The sequence below is a fragment of the Ostreococcus tauri genome (assembly GCF_000214015.3).
Source record: "Ostreococcus tauri WGS project CAID00000000 data, contig chromosome 10, whole genome shotgun sequence".
Taxonomy (NCBI): domain Eukaryota; kingdom Viridiplantae; phylum Chlorophyta; class Mamiellophyceae; order Mamiellales; family Bathycoccaceae; genus Ostreococcus; species Ostreococcus tauri.
This window is the reverse complement of record NC_014435.2, coordinates 403,246-421,622: the sequence shown is the minus strand read 5'-3', so window position 1 is coordinate 421,622 and position 18,377 is coordinate 403,246. Positions and strand designations below refer to the sequence as shown.

Sequence of the window (18,377 nt, the reverse complement as noted above, 5' to 3'; positions counted from 1 at the left end):
TAAATCGAGCTTAAAACTCGATCGTTCGTACTCGATCCCATCGCACTCGTGATACACGCCCATCGCCGTCTTCACGGTATCGAACTCGGCGATGGCGTAGTAGTAACGCAAACGATCGCGCTCGTACTGACGCATTTGCTCATTGTCAGCCTCCTCGCCGTCCTCGCCGTCGTCATCGTTCCCGTCCTTCTTCTTCGTCTCCGAGAGTGCTTGCGACTTCTTCTTCTCATCCTTCATGAACGCACTCGTCGGACCGTACTTGTTCTCGACAGCCATGCGCTCTAAACCAAAATCGCTCGGATACACCGTCACTTTCTCTAGCGACCCACCTTTCGGCGCGAAGGAACGCAAGACGGCGTACAAATCCACCGCTCGAATGTGCTGCCACTCACAGTTCACGATCGCCAACCGTCGCGTCGCGTCAATGGTTGGAATATCCTTGTCCGCCTCCCCGACGAGCATGGTCGGAAGCACGCCCTCCTCTTCCTCCTCCGCCTCTTCGCTCTCGCTCTCGCTCTCTTCCTCGCTCGACGACTCCAACCCCACGCCTCGCATGCGATCCATCGACTTCTCCATCCGTTCCTCCATATCCCCGTCTTCTTCCTCAGAATCGTCTTCCATCTTATAATACGCCCGCATATCCGCGCGTTGCTTCGCCATCGCGCCCTTATCGTTCGTCCCGCGGCGTCCGCGCTTGTCCCGCGTCCCGCTCGTCCCGCTCGCAAAGTTCGGGTCCTCGAACACCCCTTTAAATCGTTCATCGATCGTCACCGCCGTCTCCTTTCGCGGCATCGCCATGAACCGCGGGTCTCGGTGCATCGACGCGAACCGCGGGTCCGTCACGACGTCCGAATCGTTCGCATCCATCGCTCGAGCGCCGCCGCCGCCACCAAAGCGACGCGCATTCTTCGTGCGTTTGTCCTCGCGCGCGTCCTCGCCGGACGCCATGACGCGGACGTGCGATTGAAACGTGTCCTTCGCGGTCGTTCGCGCGCGGCGAGGGCGTGAACGACGCGCGCGGGGCGGTGTGACGACGTGGTGTGTGGATTACGCCCGGCGCGCGGGCGAACGGGCGAGACGCCGCGCGCCGCCGACGCCGTCGACGACGCCTCACGCGGTGGACGCGGCGTGACGACGACGACGATGGGTCGTGGATTCGTGAACGGCGCGATATCGAGCGAGGACGGCGTCGGCGTAGTCGGCGGGAAGATGGTCGTCGTCGTCGTCCTCGCGTCGGCGCGCGTCGGCGGCTGGATGCGAGCCGGACGCGAGACGGGACGCCGAGGCTTGGATCCTGAGCACGCGCTTCGCGCGCTCGAGCGTGGACGCGAGCTCGTTGATGGCGGTTTCACTCGCGACGCACGTCTCGAGGAGCGTGTGCGCTCGAGAGGCGCGAGCGGCGGCGGCGTGGGCTTCCGTCTCCCCGCGCTCGAGCTCGTGGCGCTGGCGCTCGCGCGAGACGCGCGCTCGCGCGTCTTGATGTTCACTCGATCGCGCGTCCGTTTTCTCGCGCCAGTAGCGCACGCCAGACTGTAAACGCTTGATCGCGCGCGCGATCTTGTCGAATCGTCGCGCGTCCGCCTCGTCGCGCGCGCGTATGATTTCGTACGCTCGATCGTCGTCCACCGCGTCCTCGGCGTCTCTTCGGTCCGCGTCGCATCCTAAATCACCCAGTCGAACCGTCGGCGCGGTCGCCCTCGCGAGCGCGATCTCCAGATCCTTAATTCGGTTTTCGTACATCATCTTCATCGTCGCCGCGTCCTCGCCGTGTTGGTTCCGCATCTCCTCTCTCTTGTCCTCGAAACTCGCTCGACGCGCGTCTCGCTCGCGCGCGTCTCGCTCGCGCGCCTCCTCACCTCGACGCATCGCCTCGTCCACGTTCGCGCGCCACGTCATCTCCGCCGCGTCATCTTCCGCCTCGAATCGCTCGCGCATCGCCCGTAACTCGGCGTCGACGCGCGTTTGCATCTTCATCGTCTCCGCGTCGTCCGCCGCCTCGCGCGCCGCCAACCGTCTCGCCTGCGCCTCCGCCGCCTCCCTGTGCGCGCGTTCACCCGCGTCCAGCGCCTCGTCCAGGGACGCGATCTCGCGTTCGCGATCATCCAGGGCGTCGTCGTGCGCGCGCGCCGCGCGGTCGATCGCGTCGCGCGTCTCCCGTCGTCGCCTCGATCGCATCACCTCGCGCCACCGCTCGCGCACCTTGTGCTCGTTCGCCATCGCGACCGCGTGTTCGGCGCGCGACGACGTCTCCGCCATCGCGCGCGCGCGCGTGGTGTCGACGCGCGACCTGCCGACGCGTCGACGCGTCGCGGGGCTATGAATAGCGCGCGTCGCCGCGTCGACGCGTCCGCTGACCGCGCGCGGTTGACTTTTTCGTGAAACACAAACGACGGTTCATCTTCCGACGCGCACGCGCGACGCGTCGACGCGCGCGCGAAGACGCGCGCGCGCGCGGTCGAGAGCGACCGATCGTCCGCGTCGTCGGCGCCGCCCGCGTCGACGTTAAGCGCGACGGGGCGACGCCGGCGTCGACGCGCGCGCGATGCGCAAAAATAGCGCATCGTCGAGCGTGGACGGCGCGCGACGCGCCCTTCGCGCGCAGCTCCTCGATCGCTCGCGCGCGCTGCGCGAGCGCGAGCTCGACGCCGAGCGCGCGCTGGACTCGGCGCGGCGCGCGCGCGAAGACGCGGGGGTGGAACTGTTCGCGCTCCAGGATGCGCTCGCGCGCGCGCGAGCCGAGTGGTTGACCCACGACGCCCGCACGCGGCGCGCGCGCGACGCCCGCGAGGCGAGCGAGACGGAGACGTTGGACATCGAACTCGCGGCGCGCGCGGCGGAGCGCGACGCGACGGAGGCGACGGTGCTCACCGAGAGCGCGCGGGACGCGCTGGAAATCATCGCGCTCGCCGCGCGAGACGACGGCGACGCGGCGCGAGCGATGGAGCGCGCGGTAAAGGTGACGGAGCGCGCCGCGAGCGTCGTTTCAGACGCGGTGGACGACGCCGAGCGCGCACGGATCGAGCGCGAGACGCGTGTACGATGTGTGCGGGAGTGCGTCGATCGCGCGCGCGCGACGGCGACGGAGAACGCGGAAACAGCCGCGCGGGCGAGGCGAGACGCGGCGTCGATTCGAACGCAGATCGACGATTGCGACGATGCGATTTCACACGTACACGCGAGCGTCGACGTCGCGCGCGAGAAGTGGACGTCGGTGCTCAAGCGCATCGGCGCCGAGGACGCGACGCTGGAACGGATTCGGAGAGACGCGCGCGAGCTCGCGGAATCGAGTCGCGTCGCCGACGCTGAACGCGACGCCGCGCAGGAGTCCATCGCTCGCGCACACGCGACGCAACGCGAACACGTCGAAGAGCTCGAGAGGCTGGATAAAGAAAACGAGAACGCGGATTCACTCGTGGTGAGCCTCAGAGCCGCCGCGGCGGACAAAAAGGCGCAACGCGACGCGACGCAGGCGACGGCGAGGAAGCACGACGACATCTCACGAGGAGAGGAAAAGCGCGCGCGTGAGATTGAGATTGAGATTGAAAAAGTCGACAAGGCGTACGTGGGGCACACCCATGAGTTGCACGACGTCGAAGAACGCGCGCTCCTGCGCGTGGTGGACAAGATGACGACGAATAAGCTCGCGAATAAGTTGACACAAGCCACGAGAGATTCCCGAGCGCGCGCGCGTGCGGCGGCGAACGAATCGACAGTGTTAAAACATAAAGTGGCGCAGACAAAGGTGGAAATCATGCGCATCAAGGATGAAGAATATCTGACTGGTGAACGTTTGCGCGGAGAAGAGCTTCGCATCGAGGAGCGACGAGACGCGATCGACGTGTGCGAGGGAGAGATCGCTCGAAATGTTGAAGAGATCGAGCGATTAACGATGAGCGTGGACGTTGCGAATAAAAAGCTTGAAAAACTGCGCGACGCGTCTCCCGAACACGTGGGGCCACTGGAGGCTCAAATTGCTCACTTGCGCAACGAGATTAAAACAAACGAACAAAATTGCGCAAAGGTTCGGGAGATTTGGTTACAAGCGCAGAAGGCGATGCTGTTCTACGGCGAGCGAAGTCGCGTATACGTAGAAAACTTAGGGCACCTTGGATACGAGAGCAGCGTGCTGTCGAAAAAGAAGGATCGGCACGACCGCAACACTCGGAGATTTGTGGCCGCGTGCGAATCAATCGGTAAAAACATCGAGCGCCAGCGGCGCAAATTAAGCGCGATAGACGAAAAGATAGCTCTCACAACGCGAGAGGCGCGTGAAGAGGCTATCAAGACCCTCAAATTAGAGGAAGTTCGATTCGATGAGATTGATGAACTCAGTGGAGAAATCTCAAAACTTCGCGCCGAAATTCGATCGAGCGAGGAAACGATGCGTGGCGCGCGAGAAGATTCTGACACCTTGAACCGAGATATCACCCAGCTCGACCGAAGAATCGCGCTCGAGCAGCGCGCGCAAATCATGTTGGATCCGACGAGAGGGAATCATGAGGTGACGACCGCCAGGAAGGAGAACGCCAAACTCGCCGCCTTGCTGCAGCGCCTCGATTCGCACCGCATTCAGATTGCGTCAAAAATAGAATCCTGCGTCAAACGTCGCGAGCTCATCGTCGCGAAAGGAGACGTATTCCAAGCGAAGCTCAAAGCTAAGGGTGATAACCTGCGCGAGGCCGAAACCTTGGCCGCGGCGAAGCGCGCGCAGAGCGACGTGAGAAGACGATTGGCGGATGCGCATAAAGCGACGTCAGAGTTCACGTTGAAAGTGACCAAGCTCGAGTCCGAGCACGCCGATGCACGACGAGCGCACGACGATATCGCCAAAATGATGTCCGAGCTGAGCGAGCGGCGCGACTTTTTGCGAGTGAAGACGACGACGCAATTACGCGAGAAGTACGAGCGAGCGTTGCTTGAAACGAGCGGTCATCAAAAGTTGGCGCGCGCGCTTCAGGAACCGTGCGAGAAAGAAGACACGAACGACGATGCGGGCGATCGAGAACGCTACGAACGACTCATCGATAAGCTAGAACAAAGACGCGATAACATGCTGGCGTCGATTCGCGACGAGATCAATCTCCATCCCCACCTCGCGCAATCGCTGAGACGCGCAAAGTCCTACTTGAGCGTCTCCTGAACCGTGTCTATTACGAATTGTAAAAGTACGGCACCGGTACGAGGGCTACATGTTCGAAGAACCGACGCGAAACGCACGAACGACGTCGGTGTGAATCTCCTTCGCGGCACAAATGATGCCACCACCGCCCGGGGCGAGTCGACGTCTGTCGCTCGCAAAGTTCAACGGATCGCCGTGTAAATCGGACACGACGGCGCCCGCCTCTGCGCAACACAGCACGCCCGCGGCGTGATCCCACGTGTTCACGAATCCATCGCCCCTCGCCGACGGGTGCTGAATGAAAACATTCGACTCTCCCAGAGCCACACTCACGTACTTGCACAGCGAGCCGCAGCATAATTTTATAACCGACTCTGGCTCTCCGATGGCGACGCCGAGCGGCAACTTCGTAAACGTCTCGTGCGCCGAAATCACCGCTCGCACGTCCCCCAGCGTCTCCGCTCGAGCGCACACCGCGCGATAAAACTCCTTCTCCCCCCCCCGTCGCGCAAAACACCCCGCGCCTCGCGCGGCGACGATCTCCGCGCCGCCGCCCGCCCACGTCGGCGCCACCATCGCCGCGACGCGAACCCCATCCGCGTCCACGAGCGCCAACCCCGTGACGAACTGCCCCGACCCATCCCTCGCCACGAACGCCTTCGTGCCATCCACCGGATCGCACACCCACCACGGTGCCGACCCATCGTCTTCGCCCGCGTTCGCGTTCGCGCGCGCCCGTTCGAACGCCGCCGCCGTCGCCCGCGTCCACGCCGCGTCCGCGTCCACGTCATTCGCTCGCTCCTCACCCACGAACGCGTGCGCGGATCCACATCTCACGAGCGTCACCGCGCACGCGCGCTGCGCCGCGACGTCCGCGGCGGTCACCGGCGTGCCGTCGCGTTTCTTTCGATGCATCGTTCGATGTCGCAATTTCATCGCCGCGTCCGACCCCGCGCGCGCCGCCGCGAGCGCGCGCGCGACGTCGACGTCATCGATCGGACACGACCCCGCGCGCGCGCGCGCGTTTCGCCGCGCGCGCGGCGCGCGCGAAGGGGAAAACCAGGCGCGCGTGGACATGCCGCGATGGCGTCGACGCGACATGAATCGGCACTCGGCGACGCGTCGACGCCGCCGTCGCGCGCGCGGACGATGACGCGCGCGCGCGACGACGGCGGCGCGCGCGATCGACGCGCGCGTGGCGTGGACGCGGTGACGTGCGTGACGTGGATGGCGCACGCATCGGTGGGCGCGGCGATCGTCTTCGCGTTGGCGGTGGCGCTCGCGAGCGCGGGGCTTGCGCCCGTGGGCTTGGCGCTGGTGCCGTGCGCGCTCGTGTTCTGGCAGCTCATGGTGCCGAGCGAGGCGCTGGGACGGATGCGGGCGAACGGGGCGACGAGCGCGCGGGCGCTCCGGGCGGTGGTGCGGCGGACGGCGGGCGACGGGGCGTGGGAATTTTGGACGTCGACGTCGCGTGGAGTCGAATCGAGGGGTGGTGGGAAGACGCGGGAGGTGGAGCGGATGGCGCGGCGACGGCGGGGGGGAGTGGGGGGGACGGCGGCGCTGGAGGCGAATCGACGGCGGCTGCCGCCGTTGAACGCGTGGCCGCATCGACCGGTGTTCGTGCGCTCGAGTCCGAGGAGCGCGACGCAACGCGTCACCGATGGGTGGGCGTCGAAGCGTGGACCGGTTTTTAAGGCGAAGGACGAGGAGGCGACGATCGGGGTCGAGGATGCGTGCGCGCCGGTGAACACGGAGACGGCGATGTCGTTCGAGACGGAGCTCTTTGAGGGACGAATATTGTGTCGATTCAAAGGCATTGAAGACGCGATGACGCGCACGCCCGACGATTTCTACGCCACGAAGCGGGCGTCGTTTCAGGTCTTGGTGCAGGGTCGATTCAAAGAGCGGGTCAAGGTGAGCGACGTCCTCACCGGCGCCGAGTTTGACAGAGAGTTTGAGAATAAACCGCCGCGAGCGATCGTCATCGCTGGACAGGAATTTTTCAAGCGCCTCACCCCGGGTTTAATCGCGGATGTTCTCTGCGAAGAGCCACATTATTACGCTCCCATCGGGGCGACGCTCAGCGTACTCGCGGCGCACACGCCGGACGAGGCGCCGGACATCACGTCGAATATAGAGGAAGAGACGCGTCGTTTCGGCGGCGCGTTCGCGAAGGGGGTGAGTATCAGCGAGCGATGTCGGATTTTCTCCAATCCTAAGCAATCGAACGAGTACTTCTTCAACACAGAGGACGTGTACACGCTCGATTACTTCCAAAACGTGTTGCTCTTTGACGATTATTGCCTCGACATTGGGTTCGTCAAGCTTCCGCTCCGGCGCTGTCTCAACGGGCAACCCATCAGTTTCTTCGCCAAGCATCGCGACGGACGTTACGCGTACTCATTCGAGATTTGGCACGAATGTCTGCTCGATAAGGCTCCCGAGCGTACGCCCGTCGGTGCGGATTGGCCTCCGTCGAAGTGAAACGGTGAAACTCGATAGCGATTTCTTCGTATTGTGTATTAAAAACGTCCGGGCGCACTTTCCACGCTTCTCCTCATCGACCCTCATCGACACACACTTAATCGCTCCCGTATTTCTCCGAGTATTCCGTGATTCCACCGAGGACGTTGTACACGTTATCGTATCCCGCCGCGACTAACGCGTCGCACGCCCGCGCGCTTCGTCCGCCGAGCTTACACATCACCACCAGCTTCTTCTCTCTCGGCAGCGCGTTCAACCACGACCCGACATCGCTCAGGGGTTTCAGTTCAAACCTTCGCACTTTCAGGGCGTCCCACTCATCCTTTTCTCGCACGTCGACGAACATGACGTCCGAATCGTCCGCGGTTTCGATCATCTCGCGAAGATCATCGCTCGTGACGTTTTCGAAAGAACCGCCGGCGTGCGCGACGTACGCGCGCGCGCGCGCGATCGGGGATCGTCCGCGCGCGAGGGCGGCTCGTCGTGCGTGTGCGCAGAGCGCGGCGCGGGCGAGGGTGGACATCGAGCGCGAGGGAGTGAAGACGTTTCGGTTCGTGAGCCGACGAGTCGGCACCTAGTGGGCCCGCGGGCGGACGCGGACGCGACGACGATGTATTCGGCTCGTGATCGATCGGTCGTGACGCGGTATTGAATCGGCTTCTATTACCCCGCGGCGTTCTCCGCGCGCGCGTTGATCAGGTTCACCCAGTTCCGCACGATCGTGAGCCCGTTCTCGGTGATGATGCTCTCCGGGTGGAACTGCACGCCCTGGATCCACGGATATTTCTTGTGCTTCACCGCCATGATGGTCTCATCCTCGGTCCACGCCGTGATCTCGAGCTCGCTATCGGGAAAGTTCTCGCGCGAGATCACGAGCGAGTGATACCGCGCCGCCTGGAACGGGCTCGGCAAGCCACTCAGCAGGGTATCCACCTCGACGCGATGCCACACCGGCGACGACTTTCCGTGCATCAACCCCGTCGGCGCCCGCACGATATCCCCCCCGAACACCTGTCCGATGCACTGATGTCCCATGCACACGCCAAACACTCCAAATTCCGGTCCAAGCTCTCGAACGACGTCCAGAGAGATCCCCGAATCCTCCGGCCGTCCCGGTCCCGGCGACACCATCACCCCGCGCGGGTTCATCGCCCGCAGCGCCTCCACCGTGATCTCATCATTCTTCACCACCACGTGGTCGCACCCGCAATCGCCCAGGTACTGCGACAGGTTATACGTGAAACTATCGTAGTTATCGACGATCACCACCGGCCGCGCCGACGCCGCGAACCGCGGGTCTCTCCGCGTCGCCGTCGCCGTCGCCTGTGCGCGTCGTCCCGGCGCGCACCACCGCGGCGCACGCACCGCGCGTCGCGCCGACGCGCTCGCGGACGCGCGCGCGCGCATCGTCCTCGGCGTCGGCGCCCAGCGCGCGCGCGTGTGCGGGCGGCGATGGCGTCGGCGATGGCGTCGACGACGCCGATGCGAACCCTCGCGCGCGACACGCTAAACCCTACACCCTCGCGTGCATGTGGACTCTTTCACGAGTCATGTCCCATGTATCACCTCGCACGAGTCATGACCCATGAAAGAGTCCCTCGATGGCGTCGATGCCGATTCAAACGCGCGCGACAGCCGCGCGCGCGCGCGATGGCGCTCGCCGCGCGCGCGCTCTGGCGCGACGCGTTCAGCGATAGCGATCTCGAGAGCGATGGCGAGGCGAGCGAGAGCGAAAACGACCGCGCGCGCGCGCGCGTGGACGATGTGTGCGTCGTCGAGCCGAGACGGGCGATGGATGACGGCACGGACGACGGCGCCGTCGATCGCGCTGGGGGTGGTGAGACGTCCGGAGACGGTGGCGCGACGTCGGGGGAGGTCCTGGGCGCGCGCGCGGTCGAGGGCGTGCGCGTGGGACGGATCGGACCGGAGTTGAGGGACCTTCGGGCGGCGCAGGGGGAGTCGAGGGAGTATTACACGATGTCGCACTACGATCGGTTGTACGGATGCGCCGCGGCGTGGAGACGGACGAGTCGGGGGAGTAAGACGTGGTGTAAGGATGTGCACGGACCGGGGTGTCGAGAGTGCACGTCGTGTCACTTTTGTCGGCAGAAGACGACGGATTTGAAGACGACGTGTCAGTGCGGATTTTGGCGCAAGGCGCCAGAGGGCGGACGAGGGAGAGGGGTTTGGTGCGGTTGGTGTCTCGAGATGCGCATGGGGGAGAACTTGGACGAGGCGAGGGCGGATCCGGAGTGGCGGTGTCCGGTGTGTCGGGACATTTGTAACTGTAGCGGGGCGAATTGTTTGCGGGCGAAGCGGAACTTGTTCCCGACGCAACAGTTGACGGGCGAGGCGCTGCAGTACGGTTGGCAGTCGGTGGCGCATTACCTCATCACCACCGCCATCGTCACCGGTCGAGATGCACCACCAATGCTAGATTTACCCGCCGCGTACTCTGAGCGGCAGCGTCGTCAGAGAGATCCAAGCGCGGGGTCGAGCGCGACTCGAGGGACAATTCCAGGAATGTTCGGGGCGAGATCGAAACAAGAGCAGCAAGCGATGGCTCTTCGCGCAAAGGTTGCCGAGAGCGTTCGCGCCGCGTTCGGTAGGCTGGATGATAACGAAGATTGCGACGATGTTGATAACGGTGACGATGACGGTGAGAACGAACGACCACGTGCGAGAGGCGACGCCGTCGCTCGATCGCGTCAAGGGAGAGCGTCTCGCGGTCGCAGGCGAACGACCACTGGAGACGGCTACGCCAGTTCCGATGGTTCGGAACTCAATTCTTCAGATAGCGAGAGCGACGTCGACGAGTCTGCACCCGTCATTGTGACGCGCGCGAGAAACACGGACTTCATCCTAATGGATGTCAACGAAGCGCCATCACAACCACCGCCGCCAATCGGAGACATGTCGATGATAGACCGAGTAACATCATCGGATAAAGGAACGTCGTCTTCGACGGCGACGCATCACCCGAAACAAAAGAGGGCGAGGACGGACTATCACGACATCGCCACGCGCGAGAGAGAACACGAGGGACGGTTCGCTGTTGCGGGTGCCGAGAATCCAGAGCCCAGGCGGGTCGCGATCGATGTTGAAGAAGTTGAACGCAGTGAGATGCAGCGTGAATCGGCAGGGCGCCCGATCGTGCGAACCATTACTACTGAGTACGGCGAAACGATCCACCTCAGAGAGGGTGATGAGATACCGGCCGTCGCGGCGCCGCGTCGACGTCGTCGCAGACGCTTACCTCGTCCAGACGACGCGGAGCAGTTTGGAACGATCAATCCGGAGGTTGTAGAGGCGGCGCAGGATCGCGCCGTACACGCCGCGGCACAAGAAGAAGACGAGGAAACCAGAGCGGCTGTTGGCGAAGGCGAGTGCGCTTCTATACTACGGGAAGTCCGAGACGGCGCTGTGGATGAATGGACGTACAGAGACGCATTAGTGAGCTCACATCAAGCGCTTCGTCTAGGTATGGATGAGTCCGAAACGGGAATCATCGTAGATGAGGGAGAGTTACGCGCATTTTGTGCGCTAGTCGTGCGCATCGCCCGCGTGGTGCCTCGCACGACGGCGGGTCTGAAAGTAATATCGGACGCGCGTGAAACGCTTGCAGATCCAGAAACGTTCAAATCTTACAACAGCACGGGACGTGCCATCGTGCTCAGGGCGTTGTTGAGATGCAGTGACCACGCGGCGTATCAAAACGTACAGGTCAGGGAATCCATCCTGCAAGTTTTGATACTCATAGGTGAGCTCGGGGAGGAGTACTGTTTGATTCGCCAGAGCATGCTGACAAAGCCAGAAGAAGCGATGCCTCTGCCGGAGCATCTTCAGGCTTCCATCAGCGCACTGAGTGCGGTCGAAGAAGACGGCGAGGAAATGGTATCGGTAGAAATCAACGACGCCGTGGCGTTGTTGCTCCTCGAGCGACTTGAAGCAGCGCACGTGTTATTGTACGCCTCCATGGCAGCACTTCGCCGGTCCGTGCGTGGCCCTCCATTAGCTGGTCGGGAGGAGCTCTTCTGTCCCACGATCGCTGCTTTCCTCTCCCCAGAGTATGCATTCAAAATTAAGTTAAGAAAGCAGGCTTTGAGATTGATTGCCGCCGCAGTGACAGCCGCAACGCGAGATTGGGGGGATCCGAAATCACCGGTAACGGTCGCGTTGGCGACGAATGCAAGCGAGTACGTGTGGCCGTCGCTATCAAATTTACTAGCGGCGGATTTCCCAGCTCGATCGACGACTTCGATGAAACTTGAAGGCGGTTCTGGTATCGCTCGAGCTGCAATCGAAGGTTCAGCACGTCTATTTGCTTTGTTGCTTCGATCTGGAGTTTGGGGGTGGGGCAAGGTTGAGGCAGCTGTTGTTGCGCCGCACACGCCCGCGACATTTTGGCGTTCAGCGGGTGCGCCGTATCGCGCGCTGGCGTATCGGTTGTATTCCCGTCTTCTTGATGTCACGCCGGTGTATTACGGCGGTATAGGCGCCCCTTTGTTGAAATTGTGGATGCTTGCAACCACCGATCCAGCTGCGGGCGAGTCGGGATCTGCCGGAATCAGCAGGGCTCGAGCGCGTATCACACGAGCAGCGAAGCGTCATCCCATCTTGTTCGCCGCGTTTCCGTCTTCGATCATCCTCGATGGTTGTGAAAAGTCGGAAAACGTGTCTTTGCAAGCGCGCGCAAGATGGGTGGCTGAGGTGTTGCGTCAAGCATCGACGACGGCAATCTCACCGAAAGCGCGCGTCGCTGCCGTTGCAGCGGCAAACATATTTTGGGAGGTTCTGCCGATACGCGAGGCAGAGGTGCGAGGTAGACACAGTGAGGGCTCGTTCGCGGCGGCGAGTGCTTTGATTCTCACGACGGCGGCATCGCACCTCTCTGATGCACTGTTGGCCCCGCCTCCGCCAAAGCTTATGCCAATGCTTCGCAAAACAGTTGAGCTCAGCTCGACGAGAGGTGGACGAGAATCGGAAGCTCGCGCAGAAACGCTGTCACACGCACTTCTCACCGTGGCGTCGCATTTCGACGCACAAAATGCCACCATTTTGACTACGCTTATCGCGATATTGCACGAGGCGATGGAGCGTCCTGGCGCGGTCGATTCAGCGAACGCGATGGAGGCGCTATGGTCCTCTCTGGATACCAAAAACGATTTACATGAACGCCTAGGAATCGAGAGCAGTAAACTCATCGACTTAAGAGACTTCATCGTGAACTCTTGCGCGAAGCGCGCCATCGAACGTGCGAGATACAGCGCGTCAAGCAAGACTGCGATGCAAGCCGCGAAGGGATGGTCGCTCGCTCTCGCTCAACTGGCGAAAAGATCATCGGATTCGAACTGGTTCAAGCACTTAATGCCCTCTATACTGGATGCTCTTCAACCGCCGGCGGTGCCAATCGGTAGAAGTGCGGCTCCGCCACCAATTTCGACCGCTGATCCAAGCGTGCGCGCTTCTCTTTACCATGTTCTCGAGGAAGCATTGACGCACCAGCCCGAACTCGCGTCAATGGTCGATGGTGATGCAAAATGTGAAGCGACTCCGCAAGACGTTTTCTTTGTCGCCATCTTGCGAGCAGCGATCGGAGAGATCGCGCACGCACTCGGCGGGGCTGAGGAAGGGAAGGGATATACACCACTCACCGAGAATGATCGAAACTCTGCGAGCCGACGGTTGCGGTCGGCGCTCGGCGCGTCCGTACCACCTTCTCAGGCATTGGAGGAAGTCTATCGATCGTTTAAGCCACCATCCGAAACCATGACTGAGCCACGAGAGAAGGACGCGGACGCTGTAACTTTAACGAGCACGGCGATTGCGGCGCTCAGATTTATGAGCGCATTCACGGCTTCGTCACCAGCGGCAAAACGGTTAGTGAAGACGCACGTGTTGTCTCCCATCAAAGCTGCTATGAAACGCAAAGACTCACACGCCCGCCGCACACTGGCGCGTCACGTCAACGATCTTTGGGCGGCCGCCGGTCTCATTCAGCAAAACTCCAAGGAGAATATGGCACCCATCGTTATCTCAGCGCCGCCAACTCCTGCGAGGAAACAACTGCAGCTACCTCGTGTGGCGTGGCCTGCTGGCGCTGATGAACCGTGTGCATTCGCCGCGATAAAGAACACGTCGACCGGATCGTCAGTAAATGTCGTGGGCCAAGTCGTGAAGCGAGAGCCGTCGAAAGGAGTGACCACTCGAGAAAATCCCAAAACGGGCAAAAAGTTTGACATGCTCTTCGTCACTCTCACTGATCACGTCGGTGACGAGCTGCGAGTGCAACTCATAGGTAGGAGTGCCAGGACGTGCGCGACGGCTTTAGACGTAGAAGGTATGCCCAGTGACATCGCGATAGGTCTCATCGGATTAAAGTCGAAGGGCGCAGCGGCGTGGGATCCGAAAGAAATAGCCGAGTTGATCGTGAATCCCGAGAACGCCGCAATGTAATGAAACTTCGACGATCGCTTCCTGCAGTCGTAGCTCTTTACAAAACACTACCGGTAGACGTAAATAAGGTGGTACACTGAATCGTTGGCGGTATGCGCCAAAAAAATGTGAAGGCGTCCTCAAAGCGCGCGTCGCACCGTCTTCTTCTCCGTCTTGTCCTCGAAAACTTCAGTCTTACACGTAGGACAGGACTTGTTTTCTTTGAGCCACGGCTCAACGCACTCGCCGTGGTACACGTGACCGCACCTGGGGAGTTGACACGCGCTTTCGCCTAGGTCAAATTCCATGCAGCATACGGCGCACTTTGTCCCCGCCACTTTTGCGTCGACGATGCGCGCGGGCAAAGACGCGAGCTGCTCCTCCGTGAGCCCGCACGATACCTTTCCCACGGTATCGCCGAGTTCACACAGCTCTTCGTACGTCATCGCGTCCGTATCGATGCCCTCCGCCTCGGAATCTTCCTCCGCGTCCGGGTCGATGCCCGCCATAGCGAGCATCCGTTGCCTGTACGCGCGTTCCTCCTCCTCCTGCAGTTGCCTCGCCAACGCGAGCGATTCATCCTCCTCCATCTCCTCTACCACGCGTTCGTCCTCCACCAGCGCGTCCTCCACCAGCGCGTCCTCCACCACCGCATCCGCACCACGTTCTCCAAATTGCATCATGAAGTACGCGCGCTCCTGCTCCTGTAACAGCCTCGCGAGCGAAGCCGAGGACTCATCCTACGCGCGCGCGCGCACGCGTCCCGTCGTCAGTCTCGCGCATCGAACGTCAATCCACCCCTTCGCCGCACGCGCGCATCACACCGCCGTCGCATCCATCGGTGCCCGATCGCCGTCCGTCCGCGCGTCCGCGTCCCCGCGCCGACCTCGAGGGGAACGAAACCGCTCGTAACGACCTCGATCTGAAATCTCCCCGCCCACCCGCGCCCGCGCCGTCCCGGCCGCCCCCGAACGCGCGTCCGTCGTCACGAGCGCCACGCCCGAGGTCACGCGCGCGTCCTCGACGCACCTCGCGCGCGACGCGCGACGTCGTCGCCGCGTTCGTCGTCTCGTTCGCCAACGGGTTTCGTCGCGCGCCGTGCGCGCCGTCGCCGTGCGCGCGCTCCTTGCGCGCGCGATGCGCGCGCACGGGGGTGGACCGACCCGAGTTGGACACCGAGCGGTCGTTCTCCACGTCCGAGCCGTCGCCGTCGCACATCGCGCGCGTCACGGGGGGGGGTGTGCGGTGAAGTGTCGTCATTCACGGGACGACGATTCGTGCGACACGTCGTCGCGTCGCGACGGTGCGCGCGTCGTGGACGACGTCGGCTCGACGGCCGCGCGCGATGGACGAGCGTGATGTCGCGCGTCCGGCGTACGGGCGGGGGTACGAAGAGGACGTTCGAGCGCTCGAAGAATCGATGCGAATGATGGAGGATGGGGTCGAGGCATCGAGCGATGTGGACGTACACGCGCTCGCGCGGGGGATGGAGACGAGCGCGAGGGTGATCGAGACGTGCGGGGCGCATTACACGGCGTGGGCGCATCGTTGGCGGTGCGCCGAGGCGCTCGCGGGGGACGCGGGCGATGGGAAGATGGCTGTTTTGAGGGAGGAGGCGGCGTACGCGGCGCGCGCGACGACGTCCAACGCGAAGAATTATCAAGCGTGGAATCACGCGCGGCGGACGATGGAGACGATGGGGGACGAGGCAGACGTGGGCGATCGCGCGAGGGCGTTCGAGCACGTCGACGCGGCGCTGGCGAGCGATGGGAAGAACATACACGCGTGGCAGCAACGCGCGTGGCTCGTGTCGCGGTTCAACGTGTGGGATGGCGAGGACGCTTACACGCGAGCGATGATCGCTGAGGACGTGATGAACAACAGCGCGTGGAATGCGAGGTTTTATTGGGCGAAACACATGTTCGACCGAGGTGACGAAGAGGTGTTGGATCGGGAGACGGCGTACGCGCGAGAGGCGCTTGAATCCGACGCCGAAAATGAGAGCGTGTGGAGTTACCTCCGTGGCTTACGCGACTTCGCCGAAACGTCGCCAGCGGTGGATGATGACACCGCAACGCGCATATCTGAGTTCGTCTTGGCCGTCGCACGAGCCGCTGCGAGCGGGAAAAGTCCGTCTCGCCACGCGTTGCTCGTGCTCGCCGACCGCGTCGCCGCCGAGGCGGTTCGAGACCGCGATCTCGATCGCGCTGCCGACGCTCGATCGTTATTTGGCGCCCTAGCAACCATAGACCCGCTGCGAGCGAACTATTACGCCGTTCGCTTGGATCGATTAGAATCAGCCCTGAGGGCGTCGATGTAACGCCGCACTGCGCGACTCGTCATGACAACCGTCGCAGACTTTCTCGCCTCGTGCGCGCTCGACGCGTACGCCCCGCGATTCATCGAACAAGGAATAGAGACATTGGACGACCTCAGATACGAGCGCGATCTTGACTCGCTGATCGAGGACGTTGGCTTGCTCGACGCCGACGCTGAAAAGTTTAGAGTTGCCCTGAAGCGCGCTCTGAGCGCCGATAAAACGACGAACAGCGAGAAGAAGAGCGACGGGAGGGAAGAACCGAGCTCGAACGATCTCGCGCGAGCGGTGGCGAGCGCGGTGGCGAGTTCGAGGGCGCGTCAAGGGCTCGATGGTGGGAGCGGAACGGCGAGAGGCGACGCCGGCGTCGGCGGCGCGGTGAGGATGGGCGGGGCAAAAGCGAGCGATCACGCGCCGAAATTATCAGTCGACGCGGTTGTGACGGAGGAAATCAATGCGCGATTGGGTGTGGCGACGGGGAGCGAGATTGAGGACATTCTGGACGCGCATCGGGAAAAGGATTTCCTGCGTTTGCTCAAGCTTCGAGACGTGCCGATGGATAATCTCGGTAGAGTGGATTGGGGGGGGCACGAGGCGATGAAAACGACGGAAATAGCGATGCGATGCAAGTTGCTGACGTTGCGTTTGGACTCTTCTCGGAATTCCCATCCGCTGGCGGCGCGCGCGAAGCGCGCGGTGAAGAATACGCTGGATTTGTTGAGCCATAAGGATACGAGGAAGGAGTACTTGACGCTCGCGGTGCGCAACAAGGTTGAGAAACTGCGCGCGCAGGGGAAACTCACGGGCGGTGGCTACGTTTCGATAACGGGGGTGCACTACGGCACGGGAGCGGCGGCGGTGCGCGCGGCGGAGGAGAATTACGTGTCCAAGGACATGATGAATGAGATACCGACGTACGACGCTTCGATTCACGCCCCGGACGCCGAGCTCGACGCCATCGAAGTCGAGCGAAAGATGGAAACTAAGAAGACGTCCGCTCCCAAGGTGGACGTCTCGAGCATTCGAGCAAAACTCGCGAGCAAGAATAAAAAACCAAAATTCATGTGAGCGGCGCGCGTAGCGTGCGTAGTAATGTTAGATTAATACAAGGTTGAAAGTCACGGACTCGCCGCCACATCGTCAGTCTTCTGACCGCGAAAACGTCTGTGTATCCATAATCGCGCGTGGAACACGTCTTCGACGCACAAATCGTGCCCGAGATTCTCGCGCACGACGACGTCGCCCCCCGTCATCGTCGCCGCGTGCAGCGACCACTCCAACGGAACCAACGGATCGTTCCCACCGGCCAGAATCAGCGTCTTCGGCTTGATATCACTAAATTCATGCGACCGATTCGGAAGGTACCCGCGCACGGCCAACACGCCACCAACGTCGCTCAACTCGCGCTTCGCGCACGCGAGCGCCAGGCACGCGCCTTGCGAAAAACCTCCGAGCACGACGTCTCCGCGTTCGATCCCCAGACGCGCGCGCTCTTCGTCCACCAAACGAACCACCCTCGCCACCGAATCCTCCAATCCATCGCACGTCCACGCCCGCCCGTCTCGCTTGACGTGCAGCCTCGGTTTAAACCACGCGCGCGGCGCGTCTCCGCCGACCGACCACCCGCCCGCCCTCGCCCCTTCCCTCGGCGCGTCCGGGCACGCGATCGACGTCTCGTACCCACTCCCACGCGCGACGACCTCACAAAACTCCCGCCAGGACGCCCCACTCACGTCGGCGTAGCCGTGCAGCCAGACGAAGAGACGCTCGCCCGCCCGCCGCGCCGCCGTCCCGCCCGCCGCGCCGCGACCCCACCCCGCTTCGTCCGTCGTCCCCGCGAACGCGCGCACGGCAAGCGCGATGCGTCGATTCACGCGCCGCACCGCGCGCGCGACCTCGGTGGCGTCCGTCGTCGTCGTCGTCGTCGTCGTCGTCGTCGTCGTCGTCGTCCTCGTCATCATCATCATCATCATCATCCTCGCGCGCATCTCGGTCGCGTCATTCGCCTCGAGCGTCGATCGC

At 62.6% G+C, this 18,377-nt stretch overlaps 12 protein-coding genes across 12 annotated transcripts; 5 read left to right on the top strand and 7 right to left on the bottom strand.

Moving 5' to 3' along the window:
• OT_ostta10g02520 (unnamed product) lies at window positions 1–948 on the bottom strand (the record flags this gene model as incomplete). The annotated part of the gene is made up of 1 exon (XM_003081641.2): window positions 1–948. A coding segment is annotated over one exon (948 nt), but the record flags the coding sequence as incomplete, so codon positions are not given.
• Window positions 949–1,110: 162 nt separating this feature from the next.
• Window positions 1,111–2,256, bottom strand: OT_ostta10g02510 (unnamed product; the record flags this gene model as incomplete). The annotated part of the gene is made up of 1 exon (XM_022983197.1): window positions 1,111–2,256. One exon carries the CDS (start codon window positions 2,254–2,256, stop codon window positions 1,111–1,113), a length of 1,146 nt encoding a protein of 381 aa, XP_022839828.1.
• Window positions 2,257–2,542: 286 nt separating this feature from the next.
• OT_ostta10g02500 (unnamed product) lies at window positions 2,543–5,140 on the top strand (the record flags this gene model as incomplete). Its single annotated transcript, XM_003081639.2, has 1 exon — window positions 2,543–5,140. One exon carries the CDS (start codon window positions 2,543–2,545, stop codon window positions 5,138–5,140), a length of 2,598 nt encoding a protein of 865 aa, XP_003081687.2.
• Window positions 5,141–5,185: 45 nt separating this feature from the next.
• On the bottom strand, window positions 5,186–6,034 carry OT_ostta10g02490 (Inositol monophosphatase; the record flags this gene model as incomplete). The annotated part of the gene is made up of 1 exon (XM_003081638.2): window positions 5,186–6,034. One exon carries the CDS (start codon window positions 6,032–6,034, stop codon window positions 5,186–5,188), a length of 849 nt encoding a protein of 282 aa, XP_003081686.2.
• Window positions 6,035–6,202: 168 nt separating this feature from the next.
• On the top strand, window positions 6,203–7,603 carry OT_ostta10g02480 (unnamed product; the record flags this gene model as incomplete). The annotated part of the gene is made up of 1 exon (XM_003081637.2): window positions 6,203–7,603. The coding sequence occupies one exon, from the start codon at window positions 6,203–6,205 to the stop codon at window positions 7,601–7,603; it is 1,401 nt and encodes a 466-aa protein (XP_003081685.2).
• A 97-nt stretch (window positions 7,604–7,700) lies between these two features.
• On the bottom strand, window positions 7,701–8,126 carry OT_ostta10g02470 (Rhodanese-like domain; the record flags this gene model as incomplete). Its single annotated transcript, XM_003081636.1, has 1 exon — window positions 7,701–8,126. The coding sequence occupies one exon, from the start codon at window positions 8,124–8,126 to the stop codon at window positions 7,701–7,703; it is 426 nt and encodes a 141-aa protein (XP_003081684.1).
• A 140-nt stretch (window positions 8,127–8,266) lies between these two features.
• OT_ostta10g02460 (Glutamine amidotransferase) lies at window positions 8,267–9,010 on the bottom strand (the record flags this gene model as incomplete). The annotated part of the gene is made up of 1 exon (XM_003081635.1): window positions 8,267–9,010. One exon carries the CDS (start codon window positions 9,008–9,010, stop codon window positions 8,267–8,269), a length of 744 nt encoding a protein of 247 aa, XP_003081683.1.
• Window positions 9,011–9,253: 243 nt separating this feature from the next.
• OT_ostta10g02450 (Zinc-finger domain of monoamine-oxidase A repressor R1) lies at window positions 9,254–14,059 on the top strand (the record flags this gene model as incomplete). The annotated part of the gene is made up of 1 exon (XM_022983196.1): window positions 9,254–14,059. One exon carries the CDS (start codon window positions 9,254–9,256, stop codon window positions 14,057–14,059), a length of 4,806 nt encoding a protein of 1,601 aa, XP_022839827.1.
• Window positions 14,060–14,178: 119 nt separating this feature from the next.
• On the bottom strand, window positions 14,179–15,256 carry OT_ostta10g02440 (Zinc finger, RING/FYVE/PHD-type; the record flags this gene model as incomplete). The annotated part of the gene is made up of 2 exons (XM_003081630.2): window positions 14,179–14,778; window positions 15,068–15,256. The coding sequence occupies 2 exons, from the start codon at window positions 15,254–15,256 to the stop codon at window positions 14,179–14,181; spliced, it is 789 nt and encodes a 262-aa protein (XP_003081678.2).
• Window positions 15,257–15,383: 127 nt separating this feature from the next.
• Window positions 15,384–16,358, top strand: OT_ostta10g02435 (Protein prenyltransferase, alpha subunit; the record flags this gene model as incomplete). The annotated part of the gene is made up of 1 exon (XM_022983195.1): window positions 15,384–16,358. One exon carries the CDS (start codon window positions 15,384–15,386, stop codon window positions 16,356–16,358), a length of 975 nt encoding a protein of 324 aa, XP_022839826.1.
• Window positions 16,359–16,379: 21 nt separating this feature from the next.
• On the top strand, window positions 16,380–17,423 carry OT_ostta10g02430 (Protein prenyltransferase, alpha subunit; the record flags this gene model as incomplete). Its single annotated transcript, XM_022983194.1, has 1 exon — window positions 16,380–17,423. The coding sequence occupies one exon, from the start codon at window positions 16,380–16,382 to the stop codon at window positions 17,421–17,423; it is 1,044 nt and encodes a 347-aa protein (XP_022839825.1).
• A 50-nt stretch (window positions 17,424–17,473) lies between these two features.
• Window positions 17,474–18,313, bottom strand: OT_ostta10g02420 (unnamed product; the record flags this gene model as incomplete). The annotated part of the gene is made up of 1 exon (XM_003081628.2): window positions 17,474–18,313. The coding sequence occupies one exon, from the start codon at window positions 18,311–18,313 to the stop codon at window positions 17,474–17,476; it is 840 nt and encodes a 279-aa protein (XP_003081676.2).
• Window positions 18,314–18,377: the final 64 nt, after the last annotated feature.